The following is a 19288-nucleotide window of genomic DNA, read 5'->3' as shown; positions in this document are numbered from 1 at the left end:
ATGAAGGGGGCACAGTGTGTGTTAGCTGTAAATTATTCTTTGACAGAAATATAATTGAAAAAAATATATAAAAATATTCTTTTCCCTTGGATTTATGTGTATTATTTTTGCATACAACTAAATAAGTATTTCTGTCCTGAGCCAGAAATCACATAGGAGGAAAACTCTCTCATCACCAGTGCAGGTTATGTTCCTACTAAGAACACTAATTCCTAAAAACACTAATTCCCTCCCTCCCCTAGAAGGTTATATTTGTTGGTTCTACAAAACACATAAACAAGTTTGATAGACTCTGCAATGCCCTTGACGGTCTTTAGATATACATGTCCTATTCTACGAGGTCAGCAGAAAGCTCCTTCTGGGTTGAAATAAACAAGACTTGAGATACAACGATTTTACCCCTTCATTACAGATGTCTAAAGCGCAATATCGATTTTGTTGTGTAAATAAATGTCTGGAATAAATTTTCATGTCTATGATACCACATAAATAAAAATGTGTATAAAAATAGCCCAGTATTAAAAGTACCAATAGTAAAAACAGTCATATAATAATAATAATAATAATAATAATAATAATAATAATAATAATAATAATAATAATGACGTCTTGTAGTTGCACTCACTTGAAACAAATTGTTGATCCTGTTCATGCACATATGCCCCTGGCCTGGCTCAGCTGTAAGTTCAGCCTTACCATGGCCAGAGAGCTGATGTTGCCCCAAGGAGATTTTCTTGCTAAATTGGGGCAGCAAAAAAATATTTTTACAATATATTAATTGTAGAACTTGGGTCCCCCCTGTCTAAATGTCCCCCGGACCCCCAAATGGCTAGTTGAGCCGATCCAGGCGGCAGCATGCCCGCCCGAGCAGCGAGCAGCTCACTGAGCACTGCTCAGTGGACGGATTTTCAGTGATGTGCGGCCATGTGATTTTAAACGCATGGGACGGCACTTCTCACGTGGTGCACAACCCATGTGATTACTTGTATCGGCCGCACATCACTGAAACTCTGTCCGCCGAGCAGCGTGCAGAGGTAACAAGGTAAGTGTGTGGACACTGGCCATGTTCATAGTGAGTGTGTGAGTGAGAGTGTGCGTGTGGGGCCATGTCCATAGTGAGTGAGTGAGAGTGTGCGTGTGGGGCCATGTTCATAGTGAGTGAGTGAGTGAGAGTGTGCGTGTGGGGCCATGTCCATAGTGAGTGAGTGAGAGTGTGCGTGTGGGGCCATGTTCATAGTGAGTGAGTGAGAGTGTGCGTGTGGGGCCATGTCCATAGTGAGTGAGTGAGAGTGTGGGGCCATGTTCATAGTGAGTGAGTGAGAGTGTGCGTGTGGGGCCATGTTCATAGTGAGTGAGAGTGTGCGTGTGGGGCCATGTTCATAGTGAGTGAGTGAGAGTGTGCGTGTGGGGCCATGTTCATAGTGAGTGAGTGAGAGTGTGCGTGTGGGGCCATGTCCATAGTGAGTGAGAGTGTGGGGCCATGTTCATAGTGAGTGAGAGTGTGCGTGTGGGGCCATGTTCATATAGTGTGTGAGTGGGGCCATGTTCATATAGTGTGTGAGTGGGGCCATGTTCATACAGTGTGCGAGTGGGGCCATGTTCATACAGTGTGCGTGTGGGGCCATGTTCATACAGTGTGCGAGTGGGGCCATGTTCATACAGTGTGCGAGTGGGGCCATGTTCATACAGTGTGCGAGTGGGGCCATGTTTATATAGTGTGCGTGTGGGGCCGTGTTCATACAGTGTGCGTGTGGGGCCATGTCCATACAGTGTGCGTGTGGGGCCATGTCCATACAGTATGGGGCCATGTCCATACAGTGTGCGTGTGGGGCCATGTCCATACAGTATGGGGCCATGTTCATACAGTGTGCGTGTGGGGCCATGTCCATACAGTGTGCGTGTGCGCATGCAGTATTTTAATATAGTGTACATGCGTGTGCACGCAGTATTTTAAATGTGAATATTATTATTGTGGGGACTGGAGGGAGGCCTAATTATATAAGTATCATGTATGTACTTTTTTTAAAAAAATAGAGCATCCAATATTCCAGGATCAAGACAAGAAGAGAACTGAGCTAAAGAAACCAGCTGCTACAAGTTTTGAAAGTGACCAAGACAGGTAAGAGAGAGCAGGACAGTCTGCCAGCTGTCCTGAATCTGGTGGGGCAGTCTTGAATTTGGGTGACTGTTTCACTTACTCAGGATTTGGCCAACTGCAAGGACAGTTGGGAGGTATGTCCTGCTTCACAACGTACTGCTTGTGAAGGCAGAGCTGTGTGCTTCTCACAGTAGTGCCTGTGTATTTGTCTAAAATCATAACCATGTTACATAATAGGGGTCCTGATGTCATAAATACCCTGGGCCCTCTGAGCCTTATTCCACCTCTGGTTAGGGGAAAGGAACTGATAGCTGCTCTCAGTTCCCGGGCAGGACACAGACTGCAGAGCAAGCCAAGGAGCTCTAGGTATAACAAGATTTGGTAATCTCGTGAGACAAAGAGCTTCCCTGCTCACTCTACAGGAAGTTCCCACCCTGATGGATGTCAGCAGCACCAGAAGCATAGATAAGTACAGTGGGCTGGGGGTGTCATAATGTGCCTGGGGGGATGGCGTGATAAATGTAATGTTTTATTATAATGTATGTATCAATGCCCCATGATGGCCACACCCACAACACAATGTGGTCACGCCCTTTTTGGTGGCAGCACACGGTTTCTTTCCTGCTGGAACTGAGGTGGGCCTGTGTACTTTAAATGTCAGGGCTGATTTTTAGTACCAGTCTGGCCCTGGCTTCTAATATAAGTGGCATTAGTTAACCCACAATGGTGTCTCTACCTTATAACAATGACATCTAAGGGGTGTGTATGTATGTATGTGTGTATATATGTATATATGTGTATATGTATATGTATTTACGCTCATCCGGGATCCCCAATGAGCCCTGACTTCATAAATTCATGCATTAGTACATTTTGTATAGATGCGTTATGCAGCAATACAACATGAATCTTACAGTTGTCCACTGAGCACCAATTTAAATAAACTCTTTGGGGGGAATTGAATTCCCCCCCGAAGTACCGCCTTATAGATATTACTGTTATTACGGTAATATTAACCCGGCTTTCTCTGCGAGCAAAAAGCCGGTGTTAGAACAACTGTAATAACGGTAATTGCGTGCACTATTAATAGTTTTAGGGGCACATTTATCATTTATCGTTGAAATAGAGAAATGGTTATCAATCCTTATCGGACGGATAAGTATTGATTCATTTCTCAAATTTATCAAAACTGGAGTACAGAAACAGCAGTCCCGATAATCTGCTGTTTCTGTGAAAACAAAAAATCATACTTACCTGCCTCTTCGGAAGCGCTGTCTTCGGGTCTTCTCCTTACTCTTCAATTGCGCATGTCCAGTTCCAAGAACTGGACATGCGCACACAGATCCCCTCTCTGTCTCTGCAAATGTTGCAGAGAGAGAGCTGTGAGTGACAGGGAGGGATCATGTGATCCCTCCACACATGCGCTGTCCAGCTCTGCTCTCCGGAGCAGAGCTGACAGCATTAGATTTCCTCAATTCGGATGATGTACGCCAGCTGGCGTACATTAACATGACAAGTTCCCGAAAAAAATGTTTTTTCGGGACTTGTTAGATTGCGGCCAGGAGCAGTCACCATTCTGTTGAATGGTGACTGCTCCCAAAAATGAAGAGGAATGCAAAGCAGCAGATAACCATGATATCTGCTGCGATGCCCCCTTAATAAATTTGCGGAGGACACTGTGGGACCTTAATTACCCGTTAAAAGCACTATCATGCTTTATTAAATATGCCCCTTAGCGAGGCAGTAGTTCTGGGGGAATTGAATTCCCTCCTTTTGGATTTAAAAATGATTTGCTTGGCTTTTACCAAGAAATAAGTCGATATTAATGTATTATGAATTCAGGTGTCCACTAGGAGGCGATGTAGCTGGGAAAAGACTTATTTCCTGCAATTACCCAAAGTGACCACCAGATGGCTAAGCCGATGTTACCACAGAAGTTACTGCTAAAGCCGTAACTTTGTTCACATTCTGCTGCACCGATATATATGGGCCGACTGGCCCAGATGGCGGTGTAGCAAATGTTTGCGATCATCTTAGAGTCTTCATCGCATGTCCCAGAAGCTAAAGTCCCATTTACGCTGCAAAGACATCATTATGCCGCAATCAGACATGTCAGCTCGATATCACTGGTGATCTGCACATGCGCAGTACGGACAGCGGCTCTGATCACGCATGCGCACTGCGCTCAGTGCAGCAGCATTACAGGAAAGTATCCCGGGAGTTTTGTCCGCAGTTACAGAGACTGAAGTAGTGAAGTGACCCTGGGGTGAGTGTTACTGTGCACTGGGTGTAAGTGTGTGATTGGTGATTACATAGGAGACTATACACATGTTGTACAGTGAGTTATGCAGGCTCTGTGCCTTCCTCCTGGTGACAGATGGTGAAAGAGGAACTTTCATGACTTAGATTAGACCAGATCAGACGTGTGATCACCGACACATATGAACTACATACGCTGCATTTGAAGTGCTCTTACTATGTACTATTCAGACACGCAGCATTCCTTTACTGTGTGCCCTGCAGACATGTAACATGCCTTTACTGTGTGTCATGCAGACATGTAACATGCCTTTACTGTGTGTCATGTAGACATGAAGCATGTTACTGTGTGTCATGCAGACATGTAACATGCCTTTACTGTGTGTCATGCAGACATGTAACATGCCTTTACTGTGTGTCATGCAGACATGTAACATGCCTTTACTGTGTGTCATGCAGACATGTAACATGCCTTTACTGTGTGTCATGCAGACATGTAACATGCCTTTACTGTGTGTCATGCAGACATGTAACATGCCTTTACTGTGTGTCATGCAGACATGAAGCAAACTGTCAGCGTTGTACCTCAGGGAAACAACGACCTCTGGCTCTCTTCTGATATGTGGGTATCGATCGATAGAGAAAAGAAATACTCAGTTTTGTAAGGGCTGAATACTGATTCTCTTCTGACCGCCCTAGTCAGATATTGCTTTATTTATACAACATTTTATGCTTACATGTACATTTCATGAAATTAATTGACAGCTGAAAAAGATTATATGTCCATAAATATTTCTGAGAATTAATTAAAATATTCTTGCTTTAATGGTGTCCTTGAGCATCTTATCTTCTTTGTAGCTTTCTGTTATACATAACATTTGTTCTTTAGACACTTCAAGGTCCCCACGTACGCACATCCTTTCCTCTTGGTTCAGCCAGCTCATTAGTTTCTCAGGGACAAAAGCAGAAAAACATCTTATATCAGTATTTTAATTCAAGTCAGTTTTATTTATATCAACTTGTGTTTTATATATTAAAAAAGCTTGATCAAACATATTTATTTTCTCATGATCAATACATTGATCCATGCTGCATATTGCTCTCACAATGCCTTTACTGTGTGTCATGCAGACATATAACATGCCTTTACTGTGTGTCATGCAGACATGTAACATGCCTTTACTGTGTGTCATGCAGACATGTAACATGCCTTTACTGTGTGTCATGCAGACATGTAACATGCCTTTACTGTGTGCCCTGCAGACATGAAGCATGCCTTTACTGTGTGCCATGCAGACATGTAACATGCCTTTACTGTGTGTCATGCAGACATGAAGCATGCCTTTACTATGTGCCCTGCAGACATGTAGCATGCCTTTACTGTGTGTCATGCAGACATGTAACATGCCTTTACTGTGTGTCATGCAGACATGTAACATGCCTTTACTGTGTGTCATGCAGACATGTAGCATGCCTTTACTGTGTGTCATGCAGACATGTAGCATGCCTTTACTGTGTACCATGCAGACGCGGGGCATGCCCTGACTAATGTGCAGCGTTGTGTCATCACTTGTGCAAACTGACAGTTCAGTAGTCACAGTGTGGCTCTAGGATGTTGTCTTCCCAGGAGTCTTAAATATGATGCACTAATCACTCCATATCCGCATTGTTATATCCAGCAAGAGTAATCATCTATAAGTAAAATAACACTTAATCTTAATTAAATTAATTGTAACATTAACAGCAAAATATGTCAACAGAATTAAAATGTAATTGTGAAATATTGTATAAAAACTGTCTATGCCTTATATGTCTCTTAGTATTCAAACGCTGGGGATAGGATTGTGCATAACGGGTTAATAATACTCAAGTAAATAATATCCGAGAGTTTAACTCTCCTCTGATATACAAGCCCCTTTATATTGTGCAATTGCAGCGTAAATATTGTGATTTAAGCAGTTATGCGAGTAGATATAAATCCCTTTTATGTGGGTTCTTCTCTCATATACGGCAGCGTGAATATTGTGATTCAAAGCCGCTATGCGAGTGGATACAAATCACTCACATCATCATCATCATTTATTTATATAGCGCCACTAATTCCGCAGCGCTGTACAGAGAACTCACTCACATCAGTCCCTGCCCCATTGGGGCTTACAGTCTAAATTCCCTAACACACACAAACAGACAGAGACAGACATAGACACACAGACTAGGGTCAATTTGTTAGCAGCCAATTAACCTACCAGTATGTTTTTGGAGTGTGGGAGGAAACCAGAGCACCTGGAGGAAACCCACGCAAACACGGGGAGAACATACAAACTCCTCACAGATAAGGCCATGGTTGGGAATTGAACTCATGACCCCAGTGCTGTAAGGCAGATGTGCTAACCACTACGCCACCGTGCTGTGGGTTAATATCTAATATATTGTTATCCATTTAGTTATATTTTGTTACAAATATTATGACAGATATAGCAAACATCATAGGGTCTAAATCGTCTAGAGAATCACAGAAACGGCAATATATCTCTTATGCCGTGTGGATTCCCAGATTTACATTCAATAATATCCACGTACATGTTCTAAGGGAGTTAATTGTACATTTTATACTGTGACTAATCCGTCTCTTGTATTTTATATATTGTGACCATTCAGCTCTCAATTCTTTTAATTATTATGATAATTGTAATTAACAGCATATAATAAAAGCCTCAAATGGCAGAGGAGATAAGCAAATTCTCCGTAAAATAGAAACTCCAATCTCTTATCAGATTATAAGTATTGTTGTTTGTATTTGTATATTTGAATTGACTTTTAGGTTTCATGTATATATTCTAAAGGAAGTTGATCCAATTAAATGCTGTGCTGGTAATATCACGGCAAGAGAATTGCTGGCGAGTATTAGGTTAGAAAATTACTCCATTCTGGACTCTAGATATTAAGAATAGATTTATCAGATATAAACTGCAGCTGCTATTAAATATTCCTGGACATTTGTACTAAGGCATAGTCAGTGAAACCAACGCGCGTTTCGCTGATATGCTTGTTCACGGCAAACCCTGTGAACAAGCATATCACACCAAATTCTTAAGTATAAGCAGAATAGGACAACATCCAGATGATGTCCCAGTGCTAAAAATATGTTTTTAAAGAATGATTTAAATTCTAATAATTGACACTAATATAACACTAGTTTAAATAATCAAATATCAATATTCTATTTGGTGGAATTCGCCAATAAAGAAATGGCTCAAATTAAAACTAAAACTATTATTAAATTATTAAAAAAATATATTAAATAGCAATAAAAAAGAATCATTAACCTGAATATTTTTTGGGAGGAAAAATACAACCAGGAAAGACACGCCACACATATATTCCAATGTTGGATACTGCAAATTATCTTACAATTGATGTTAATTCAATTCACAGAGATTGAGGAAGTACGCAAATGAAAATATTTAGCTTCCTTTTTTTTGTGTGATTGCAAACATATATTCATAGGCTTCCTGTTTATTAATATAATAATCTGTCCTAGTATTTTCAAAATAGAATAGAGAATTTTTCAGAGCGGCAGCTGTGTAGCAAAGCAATCATTTGAAAGCAGGCTTGCTAGTATATTATTACACCTCTGTATAGTATGGGACCTGACCTAAACTTGAGTGCACTTTTTGCATCTAACCCTTTCAGTGCAGGGCTCACAGATTATAGTTACCAAAAACGTGTTCATTCAAATAATTATTTGTATTTTGCTACTTGCATTGCTGCTTAATAGTATTTATTTTATTACCTATAATAAAGAGATCTAATAAGCCACATATATCATGTTTGAAAGAAGTGACACTTTTGACTTTTTATATCACGTAGTAATAGAGAGATCTTTAGGTTCATTTAAATGTTTCTTTAAGGATCTGCAGTAATATATACATGGTATGAGTTTTATAAGAGAAACTGATTCTATAGATCTAAAACCAAAAGGATTAAATACAGAGTATATCTAGATATATTATATACATCGGTCACAACATTTTAAGCACCTGCCTGATATTGTGTAGCTCCCCCTTGTGCCACCAAAACAGCTCTGACCCGTCGAGACATGGACTCCACAAGGGGTGAAGGTGTCCTGTGGCTTCTGGCACCGAGACGTTAGCAGCAGATTCTTTAAGTCCTGTAAGTTGCGAGGTGGGGCCCCCATGGTTCTGCCTTTTTTTCCAGCAGATCCCACAGATGCTCAATCAGATTGAATTCTGGGAAATTTGGAGGCCAAGTGAACACCTTGAACTCTTAAGTCATGTTCCTCAAACCATTCCTGAACAATTTTTGACAAGGCGCATTATCCTGCTGAAAAAGGCCACCGCCATAAGGGAATATCGTTGCCATGAAGGGGTGTACTTGGTCTGCAACTATGTTTAGTTAGGTGGTACGTGTCAAAGTAACAACCACATGAATGCCAGGACCCAAGGTTACCCAGCAGAGCATTGCCCAGAGCATCACATCTCTGCCAGCTTGAATTCTTCCCATAGTGCATCCTGGTGCCATCTCTTCCCCAGGTTAACGACACACACATATGCACCCGTTCGTCCACACAAAGTAAAAGAAAAATACGATTCATCAGACCAATCCACCTTTTTCAGTCACTCCATGGTCCGGTTCTGGCGCTCACAACCCGTTGTAGGCACTTTCGGCATTGGGCAAGGGCTAGGTAGCAAGGTGCGATGCACTGTGTGTTCTGACACCTTTCTATCGTACGCTGAGCGGGAGAGAGAAAAAAAAATGTGTCAAGTTGGAGCACTCCAAGACCAGTCATTAAATGGAATATAACTACATAATGCTTTATTAGTATACATTAAAATTATACAAGGATTCTAATAGAAAAGGCTAGGGACAAATTTAAAAATGTAAAGTGAATTATGACCAAAAATTTAAGTATACTGTTAAAAAAGCAGCCAAAGGCTACTAGCCACCTCACCAATACCATATAATCAACAATTGATCCTTAAATGATGTTCACTTTAAGCATCAGTTTTCATATCACCTATATTGTGATTTAGTGCTGGAACATTCAATAAAATATTACAACCCGCATGTGTTCTATGTTTGTTGTTTGATTTACAGAAATTGCATTGGATATTGTGTCTCAGAGGCTTAAATCCACATATACAATTACGCACTGTTATTCTTCCAATGACTTTATTTCTTCAAAATATATCTTGTTAAAGGGATTGTAGACTGTTAGCTCCAATGGGGCAAGGACTGATGTGAGCGAGTTCTCTGTATAGCGCTGCGTAATTAGTGGCGCTATATAAATAACTGATGATGATGATTGTAACCAGACAACAATTATAAATGTCTCCTAAAACGGAGATATAGTTGTTTATTAATATATATCTGCAAAAGCTACGCCCTGATACACAATAGCTAATGCATCCTAGAAAGTTAGTTCCATCCCCTTCAAATTGTACACATATTGCCCACAGCTGGTTATTTGTATGATAGTAAGGCAATCCCCTTATTGCTGTATTCTTAAAAATAACCAGCTATGCAGCTGAGGTTTTTCATACACCTTAAATTTGCTGAAAAGTTCTATTCATTATATGGTCTGTTTGTAGATTTTCTCATGCATCTGTTTATATGCAGCTGCCATTCCCTATAAGATATAGTTGTTCAGCCCTACATTAAGCTTGAGGTTAATTCACCTAGAAAAGAGAGCAGCTATCAAAGCTTATTCCCCTAGAACACATTCATACCGGGTTCTTATTCACACTAACATTGCCTATATTGTCTAATATACTGATCATAGATTTGATCAAGTTCTAATAGGATTATATCTTATATAAATCTCACAGTAGGAGTAGCGAGCGTGGTCTGGGATTGCCCCAACTTGTCACATTTCTTTTTCTCTCTCCCTCTCAGTGAATTATATTTATGTTAGGGTGCACCCCTCAGTATTTATTTTATCATTTTCAACTTTTGAAATTTGATATTAAAAATGATGGGTGTTTTGGACCATACTCGGTCCAGTATATAGCCTTTGGTACCTTTCTATTACAGCCAACAATAGCATTTTCAGTAATATGTGCTACTGTAGCTCTTTTATAGGATTGTGCTAGACGGGCTAGTCTTCGCTCCCCACACGCTTCATTGAGCCTTGGGCGCCCATGACGCTGCCGCCAGTTCACCGGTTGTCCTTCCTTGGACCAATTTTGGTAGGTATTAACCACTGCATACAGGGAACACCCCCACAAGACCTGCCATTTTGGAGATGCTCTGACCCAGTCGTCACCAAGATCCTTACGGTTGCCCATATTCCCTGCTTTTAAAATATAGGAGGTTCTAAGAGAAAGTTTCCTGCAAGTTTCTGACCTAATGTGTATCGGTTTTTTCACGACTTGATGCTTAGGCTAAAGGAGGTTCCTCAGCCCATTTGTTGCATGGGTCGGCTTGTTCCTAATTTAAGGTTTAGCACTTCAAGATTCAGCCTCTGTTTAGCCTCCCATTTCTTGACTTCAATTGTAGCTGGAACCTGCAAGGATGTGGGGGTTCTTTATATCACTCGGACCGACACCAGGTATAACGCCAACGAAATTTAATTGTTGAAGTCAGGAACATCAACAAAACACCAGAGATAAATATAATTACCATAGGATTAACAGAGTCCGGTGTCCCCAAAGTAGATGACTGGCAAAAGTCCCAACAGCACTGAAATCTAATGGAGTCCTTATGGCTGGTATACTCTAACCAGAGCATAACCACTTAAGTCAGTCTTTCCCAAAACGTACACACCTCTGGGCTCTCAGGGGTCCTTTTTGTCCCCCAACCCGGGTGACCGTGGGAACAGACAGTCTTCTGAGGGACAAGGTAGGACAGTAGGACCACTGGGGATGAAACTATGGGCCACTAATGGGGTTATCACATCATTACCACCAGCTGAGCTGAACACTAACCCGTGAACGTGCTTTTTACTGTCTGTGGTTAGATAAACCTCACTGATACTTCCGGTCAAGGAATTCTATATCACCATGTTGTTACGGATCATCCACCTGGCGTAATATAAACATAACGGCTCCTATAACCCATAACATTATTTCTAACACATCTCCCACCGGTGCAGTCAGAGCCCACACAGTTTATCAGAGGAGTATAATAGGGCAGAATTGCAATGACCAATGACAGGCATCAGGTGATGTCTCTTAATTCCTGGCACAGTGCCTTAGCTGTAGTGTTATTCTAGGGTTTTGCTGTCTAGGACTGGCCACCTACTTAAAGCCAAATCTTTCACTAAAGCAAAAAAAGAAAGAACGCCAGAATGTTTTTTTAAATGAATTGATCGTTTTATAACAAATAACTGTATATATTATTATTATTATTATTATTATTATTATTATTTTTAACTGATCTACCAGAATTCTACAGAGAATCTCTCTGGGAACAGGACGTAGCATGGGGAAAGAGATCGTTGAAAGACGATGATAATTTAGACCATAAATGTATGATTATCACAACATCAATATATCTGAGCTTTGTTCCATTTTTTATCCTAAACGTACAGATCCCTGGAATCCTATCTTGATTATATTATGCAAAATATCTATTTTACTCCATACACATTGTATGGACCATTTATGGTACAGCAAAATGTAGATAATCCAGTTATTAATTATCACGGCTCAGGGGCGGAGTTTCATTTAGCCACGCATGCACAAACTCAGAGAGCCCTCTAATATACCCCAGTTCATCTCAGAGCAAGGCCTCCACATTACATGCCCTTAGTCGGTGACTTCACCCACACTTATTACTATCTCTCTGCAAAAGACAGCAACATATCGGGTCTCTTATCACACAGATGACTAACAAAACACTGCACCCCAGGCTACTTAAGCTACCCCAGTATTACAAAAGGGAGGGAGCCTTACCAGAGCTAGAGGCTTTGTGTGCTAGTTTCTGTGGCAGGTCCAGATTCTAGGAAGGATGGATGTTGCAATTTGAACGCTATATTCTGGATGCCTTACCACAGCAAGCTGGTGACGGACAGTGTCTCCACGTTTTGGTGGGCACACAAAATTTCACAGGCATTGGTCCGAGAAATTAGTCCTCTGCAGTTGGCTGAGGGCTTATTCTCTAGTCCCAGAGTCTGCAGTCAGAACACCCAACTGCTGTGTGCATTTGTAGACCTCTCTAGTGCCTCCCTGTGGGCGCTTCCCTCTGGAAACAAACAAATTCCAGTCATCTAGCCAGACCATGCCATCTTGGATCTTTCCCAGAGAAAATTGCATTGTACGGGCAACTGACAAGTACCTCCCAGCCCCCTGCTTGAAAATCCCTGTACAGATATCCACTTTCCCTGTTACACTTACAGCACCTGGACAATAGAAAAGCTGCTGCACCCTCCAGGATATATTTTTTAAAAAAAGGTGGGGGGGTACTGGGTGGCTGCACTACTTCTGTCAGCATGCCCCTAAAATTATAAATGCAGTTATTCTAAACAGAGGATTAAACAGTTAATACAATATCCATCAGTCTCACACAGATAATTAAAAATGATCACAGCTAGTGCAAATTATATAACCAGGGCACCATCTTGGGGGGGGGGGACATGGTGTTTGAGAATCTAGGCTGTGACAGACAGGGTGGGTTTCCATTAGTCCTTGAGGTAAGTGGCTGGAATTCCCTGTTTCAGCACAGTAATGGCATTTTTCATATAAAAATATTGATGAACAGCCGGTGTTCTTAACCTATGGGGTGGCCTGAAATCTATGGTCCATCACCTATATCATCCTTTCATTACCGTTTGTATGCTAATTATTAAGCATACATGAATACCCTTCTTGCTGTATTAAATATTATATATGTATTATGTTTGTCGCACTACCAGTTGCATTATTTTCCGGAGAGCGTCAAACACCTGTGGAGGAAGACTAGTGGTACCAGCTGTTTGAAAACAAAGCAGTGTTGAAGAATCACACAGCTGACCCTGTATACTTCTCAGTCCAAAATAATGATCGTCTTGGAATGAAGAGTATATTTGTTATTCAAATGAGATGATCAAGTAATCAACAAGCAGTCCCCAAATTATCCAACAGAATTCGAACTATCAATAGACAGACAGATTTATTATCATCATTATATTTTATTTTTAATGTGCCAATACATTATACAGCACTGTACAGGAGGGGCTGCTGATGTATACAAATTACCTACAATGCCACAAAACAGAAGAGAAATGGCCCTGCTTAAACAAGCTTCCAATCTAAGCCATGATGTATATAGGTTATTGCAATAATAATTGTAGCTGTTAGTGGAGATATACGTTTATGGATATAAGTACAATGCTAGCTCCTGGCTCTAAGCAGATGGTAATTGCAGGTACAGGGCTAGTTCCTGGCTCTGAGCAGATGGTAATTGCAGGAACAGTGCTAGTTCCTGTCTCTGAGCAGATGGTAATTGCAGGTAAAGTGCTAGTTCCTGGCTCCTAGCAGATGGTAATTGCAGGAACAGTGCTAGTTCCTGGCTCTGAGCAGGTGGTAATTGCAGGTACAGTGCTAGTTCCTGTCTCTGAGCAGATGGTAATTGCAGGTACAGTGCTAGTTCCTGGCTCCTAGCAGATGGTAATTGCAGGAACAGTGCTAGTTCCTGGCTCCTAGCAGATGGTAATTGCAGGAACAGTGCTAGTTCCTGTCTCTGAGCAGATGGTAATTGCAGATACAGTGCTAGTTCCTGTCTCTGAGCAGATGGTAATTGCAGGTACAGTGCTAGTTCCTGTCTCTGAGCAGATGGTAATTGCAGGTACAGTGCTAGTTCCTGGCTCTAGGTAGTTGGTGATTACAGGCACTGTAATCTTTGCTGATGAATTCAGGTGCTGATCATATCTGATGGTGACACAACTACTTCTAAAGCTATGGTTTCCAGTTGTTCAAGAATGGTCTCTAAATTAATCTTGTATAACATGGGGTGTGATTTACATTGCAGTTTGTGACGAAACGCGTTTGATAACACCTTAACCAGTCAGTCCCTCGTTCCTCACAAAATGTGGAATATAACGTGTACTTTTTATAGCCCTGTTTTTGTTCCCCAGCTCAACAGAGTACAACTGCGGTGTCTAAATACATGTGGATAAGTGGACATTGCAGCCATGCCTATATAAGAGACTTCTTCATTCTATGTTACCCATTGTAAAAGCGTGTTTGTTATTAATTCAGTGATGCTGTTATGCATTGTTCTCAAATTGAAGCTAAGTGGGTTATGGGTAAGTATCAGGTGGTGTCCAGGATACAGGTGAGGGGGCTGGAGCTGCATTCAGTCTCCCCATCCTTTCTCTAGAGGAACCATGGAATAACTGGAGACCCTGTGACATCACAAAGTAGTGTAAGGGGTTAATTTCAGGAGGGGTTGACTACTATCCTTTCTTTGTAGGTGGGGGTGGACAATTAGTATCCATTGTCCACCACAGAACTAGTGCAGACATTTGTCTGCAACCCAGCACGGAAGCCCGGGTGGGGGCACAACTCATCTCCACTCCCCCTCCAACCCTCTGATCTAACACCCACCAATGTTTAAGAGGGAGAGAGCCAGGTATTTGCCCAGGGAGGGAAAAACACTGTGGAAATTTGACCTTTAATATAAGGAGCCACTCCAGGGGAGGAGGGTGTTGTGCATTCTGTGCATTGATTCCTGGAAGGTACAAGCTCTGGTGTTAAAGGCAAGCACAAATAGCTCATAAATCAATTTAGTTATATGTTAGCGTAGGAACGCATATGAGGTGGTCGCCATAAACTGGTATATGCAAACAAGGTAGGTTGCTCCAAATGATTGTACTCATCAGAAATATATAAAAAGCCTTGTCAAATAACAGAGTACTTATCAAAAACATATTGTCCTCAGTTCTTTGTGTTGAGTACAATCCAATCAAATGCTGCCAAGGATCCAATGGGGAATCCCAAAGAGTCTCTTGGTGAAGATGTGTAGTGACTTAGAAGAATATGGTGCTGATGGACCCAGAAGTAAAAGGAAAAAATATATAGTGTGTACTGTTCAAGTGAAGGATCCTTAACTGTGATAAAAAGGTATTCACCCCTTAAGTGCATATGGAAAGCCTTCAATCATAGGATGTCCTGGAAATGGAGAGGAACACTCCCATGTGTACTTTTTTTTAAATCCAATGTAACTCAAACTACGGAGATAAAACAAAACAACCATAAAGTATTTCTGTATATAACAATATTAAAAATGTGATTGTACTCACATATTAGGTGAGAAATTCCCTGTATAGTATGATGTAGAAAATTGTGCAGCAGTTTGTGAATCCTTATTATCTGGGTTCAATAGATATAAAATTCAAACACAGTTCCTAATCCAGTAAATTCAGTCAATCGTGTAGAAATGGGAGACTTCAAATAGCAGAAAATCGCATCCTTTCACAAATGATTTATTTCAACGGAATTTTGAAAACTATTGTTAAATGAGAACCTCATATTTCCAAAGACTGTTATTTAGATTAGCAATACTTATACTGTATACTTGCATTTGTTTGATTTGGTTTATATGTCGGTTAGTGCCAGTTTCTTTATACTATAAACAACAAAAAGGATATGCATTATTAACTTATACCTAGCTGGTGCAGAAGATAAAGATAAGGCTATGACGCATTGTAATCATAAAATACCAGATCTCTAATTATTCTTTTCTAATAATGTGTCTCACAACAGGAATATAATCAGTAACGAAGAGCACAGCAACCAAACGGATTCTTCTCTCGTGTTTTGTGGGACAGTGTAGCAGACAGGTTTATAGAAATAGAGCTTTGAGGAGTGTGATATAATGTCTAAGAAACGGGGCAGTCTCAGAAAATCCCACCTGGTTGAGACCAATAGCAGCATCACTGAAACACATGAAGTACAGAGCACACAGGAGACTACACCAGTGAAGCTGGACAACCAGAAAGAGACTTCAGAGGTCTCCTCTAAATCAAGTCATAAGGTTCAAAAGAAAGTCTGCACTACAAAGCCAAAGTACAACTCTTCTGAATCTGATGAAAGCTCTCAGACGGACTCCGACCTTGAGGAAAATAAGTCTGTTCACAATGGAAAGGGTAAGTTCACCTGCCCGGAATGTGGGAAGCACTTTACCTCTGCATCCTACCTAAATATACACCAGAGAGTCCACACAGGAGAGAAACCATTTGAATGCTTGGAATGTGGGAAATGTTTTGCTCAGAAACAGCATCTCAGAACCCATCATCGTATTCACACAGGAGACAAGCCACAGCAATGTGCAGAGTGTGGGAAAAGGTTTATTTGGAAAAAAGATATTACAAACCACATGAGATGTCACACAGGAGAAAAACCATATAAATGTTCTGAATGTGGTAAAGGTTTTGCTGTTCGCTATAATCTTCGCATACATGAAGCTTCCCACACAGGCGTAAACCCATTTCCATGCTCAGAATGTGGTAAAACGTTCCCTAGGAAATGGCAGCTACGTAATCACCAGGTCATACATACTGGAGAGAAGGCTTTTGAATGTCCTGAATGTGGGAAATGTTTCTCTACTAGCTCACAACTTTACACCCACAAGAGAAGTCACACAGGGGAAAAGCCCTTTAAGTGCTCTGAATGTGGGAAAGGTTTTGTTTGCAGAGCCAATCTTCGTAAACATCAGAAAATACACACAGGAGAAAAACCATTTGCATGTCACGAATGCGCGAAGTCTTTTTCTCAGAAATGTTACCTAGACAACCACATAAAAACCCACACAAAGGAAAAATCTTATAAATGCCCCGAGTGTGGTGAAAGTTTCAAGGACCACTTCGATCTCTTTCAGCACAAGAAAAGTCAAGGCCATGAGAGAACATTTGTGTGTACTGACTGTGACAAACATTTTAAACAAAAAATTCATCTTGTACAACATAAAAGAATTCATACTGGAGAAAAGCCATTTGAGTGTACAGAGTGCGGGAAACGCTTCAGACAGAAAATAGCAATGATTTTACATGGACAGAGACTTCACAATGGTGGAATAAAACCGTTTGCTCGGAATGTGGGAAATGTTTTTTTCTAAAATGTGACCTTGAGAAACATAAGAGAGTTCACACAGGGGAGAAACTGTTTCCTTGTTCTGAATGTAGAAAATTCTTTACTAATAACTCAGAGCTTCTTAAACATAAAATAATCCATTCTGGTGGGATGCCATTTCAGTGTTTGGAATGTGGGAAACGTTTTATAGCTAATAAAAGTTTGAGATTGCATCATCGAATCCACACGGGGGAAATGCCATATGAGTGTTTGGAATGCGGTAAACGATTTAGATATAGTTCAGGTCTTCTACATCACAAAAAGAATCATGCAGAGGAAAAGCTGTAATTGTGTACAGCTTTGGCCTTTCAACCAAAAATTATTGTGCCATATGTGGAAAGCGATTCAACACAAAGCTAGTTATTTTTACATGGGAGGTGTTTTGTTATTAATTTGTTTTTTTTTTGGTTTTTTTTACGCTTTTGACAAGCTTTGAAATTGTATTAGCTATGTTATGCATATTTTGTTGTGTATATTATTTAATCTTAAATTTAGGTGTTTGTTCTTTTGTTTTTTCATCACCATTTATTTATATAGCGCCACTAGTTCCGCAGCACTGTATAGAGAACTCACTCACATCAGTTCCTGCCCCATTGGAGCTTACAGTCTAAATTCCCTAACACACACACACACAGCGACAGACCGAGAGAGACTAGGGTCAATTTAATAGCAGCCAATTAACCTACTAGTATGTTTTTGGAGTGTGGGAGGAAATCTAGGCAAATATGGAGAGAACATACAAACTATACATAGATAAGGCCATGGTCAGGAATTGAACTCATGACCCCAGTGCTGAGAGGCAGAAGTGCTAACCACTAAGCCACCGTGCTGCCCACTTGGTAAAGGGCTGATCATACTAGGAACATAGGAGCTTGTAGGGTCCTGTCCCATAGGAAGCTTTTATTGCACTGGGCCCAGAGGTGGAATAATAGCTTACTTGGTGGGCTTTACTTCAAGAAGATGACAGACTGCCAGCCTGTGTCTCAGTTCCTGTCAAATTGTATTGTTATTTTGTCTGCTACATGCGGGTGGATAGTGCTCTAATACTTCTCTCCCCTCTTTTCCTGGAATTTCGTTCATACAGTCTCCTTAACTCTATCTAGAAGCCTTTGGGGACAAATTGCCTGTATTGTTTTTGTGTTTTTTACTTCCATGTGTGTGTACCTGTATGTGTGTGTGTACCTGTATGTGTGTGTGTGTACCTGTATGTGTGTGTGTGTGTACCTGTATGTGTGTGTGTGTACCTGTATGTGTGTGTGTGTGTGTGTGTGTACCTGTATGTGTGTGTGTGTGTGTACCTGTATGTGTGTGTGTGTGTGTGTGTGTGTGTACCTGTATGTGTGTGTGTGTACCTGTATGTGTGTGTGTGTACCTGTATGTGTGTGTACCTGTATGTGTGTGTGTACCTGTGTGTGTGTGTGTGTGTGTGTACATGTGTGTGTGTACCTGTATGTGTGTGTGTACCTGTATGTGTGTGTGTACCTGTATGTGTGTGTGTACCTGTATGTGTGTGTGTGTGTGTGTGTGTACCTGTATGTGTGTGTGTGTGTGTACCTGTATGTGTGTGTGTACCTGTATGTGTGTGTGTGTACCTGTATGTGTGTGTGTACCTGTATGTGTGTGTGTGTGTGTGTACCTGTATGTGTGTGTGTTAGAGGAATAATTGAATGTTCATACTAAGAAAATTAAAAATATATGAAAGGTTTTATATGCCAAAAAAACATAATAGCCTGCTCCTGTGACACACATCACGCTTCAATTCTGAACACACGGAAAAGATTCTATATGAGCAGATACTTTTCTTAGAGTAAAGAGAAAGATGTGGTTTAAAATAATGAAAATCTCATCGTTTTGAAATCTT

At 40.8% G+C, this 19288-nt stretch overlaps 1 protein-coding gene across 2 annotated transcripts in view; it reads left to right on the top strand.

The window, feature by feature from the left end:
* The window catches only part of LOC142159939 (uncharacterized), a 60743-nt gene extending 42391 nt beyond the window's left edge, over positions 1–18352 (top strand). The window contains exons 1-2 of one of the 2 annotated variants that reach the window (XM_075214836.1): positions 4204–4364; positions 16063–18352. In XM_075214836.1, the coding sequence (XP_075070937.1) occupies positions 16175–17413 (1239 nt within the window). In that variant the 5' untranslated portion in view covers positions 4204–4364; positions 16063–16174 and the 3' untranslated portion in view covers positions 17414–18352. Of the gene's footprint in view, positions 1–4203; positions 4365–16062 lie in introns of those variants that run through there. The other variant, XM_075214835.1, reaches the window with a different exon arrangement.
* Positions 18353–19288: the final 936 nt, after the last annotated feature.

Source organism: Mixophyes fleayi, chromosome 6, assembly GCF_038048845.1.
Source record: "Mixophyes fleayi isolate aMixFle1 chromosome 6, aMixFle1.hap1, whole genome shotgun sequence".
Lineage (NCBI taxonomy): Eukaryota > Metazoa > Chordata > Amphibia > Anura > Limnodynastidae > Mixophyes > Mixophyes fleayi.
This window is presented reverse-complemented; position numbering and strand designations above follow the sequence as displayed.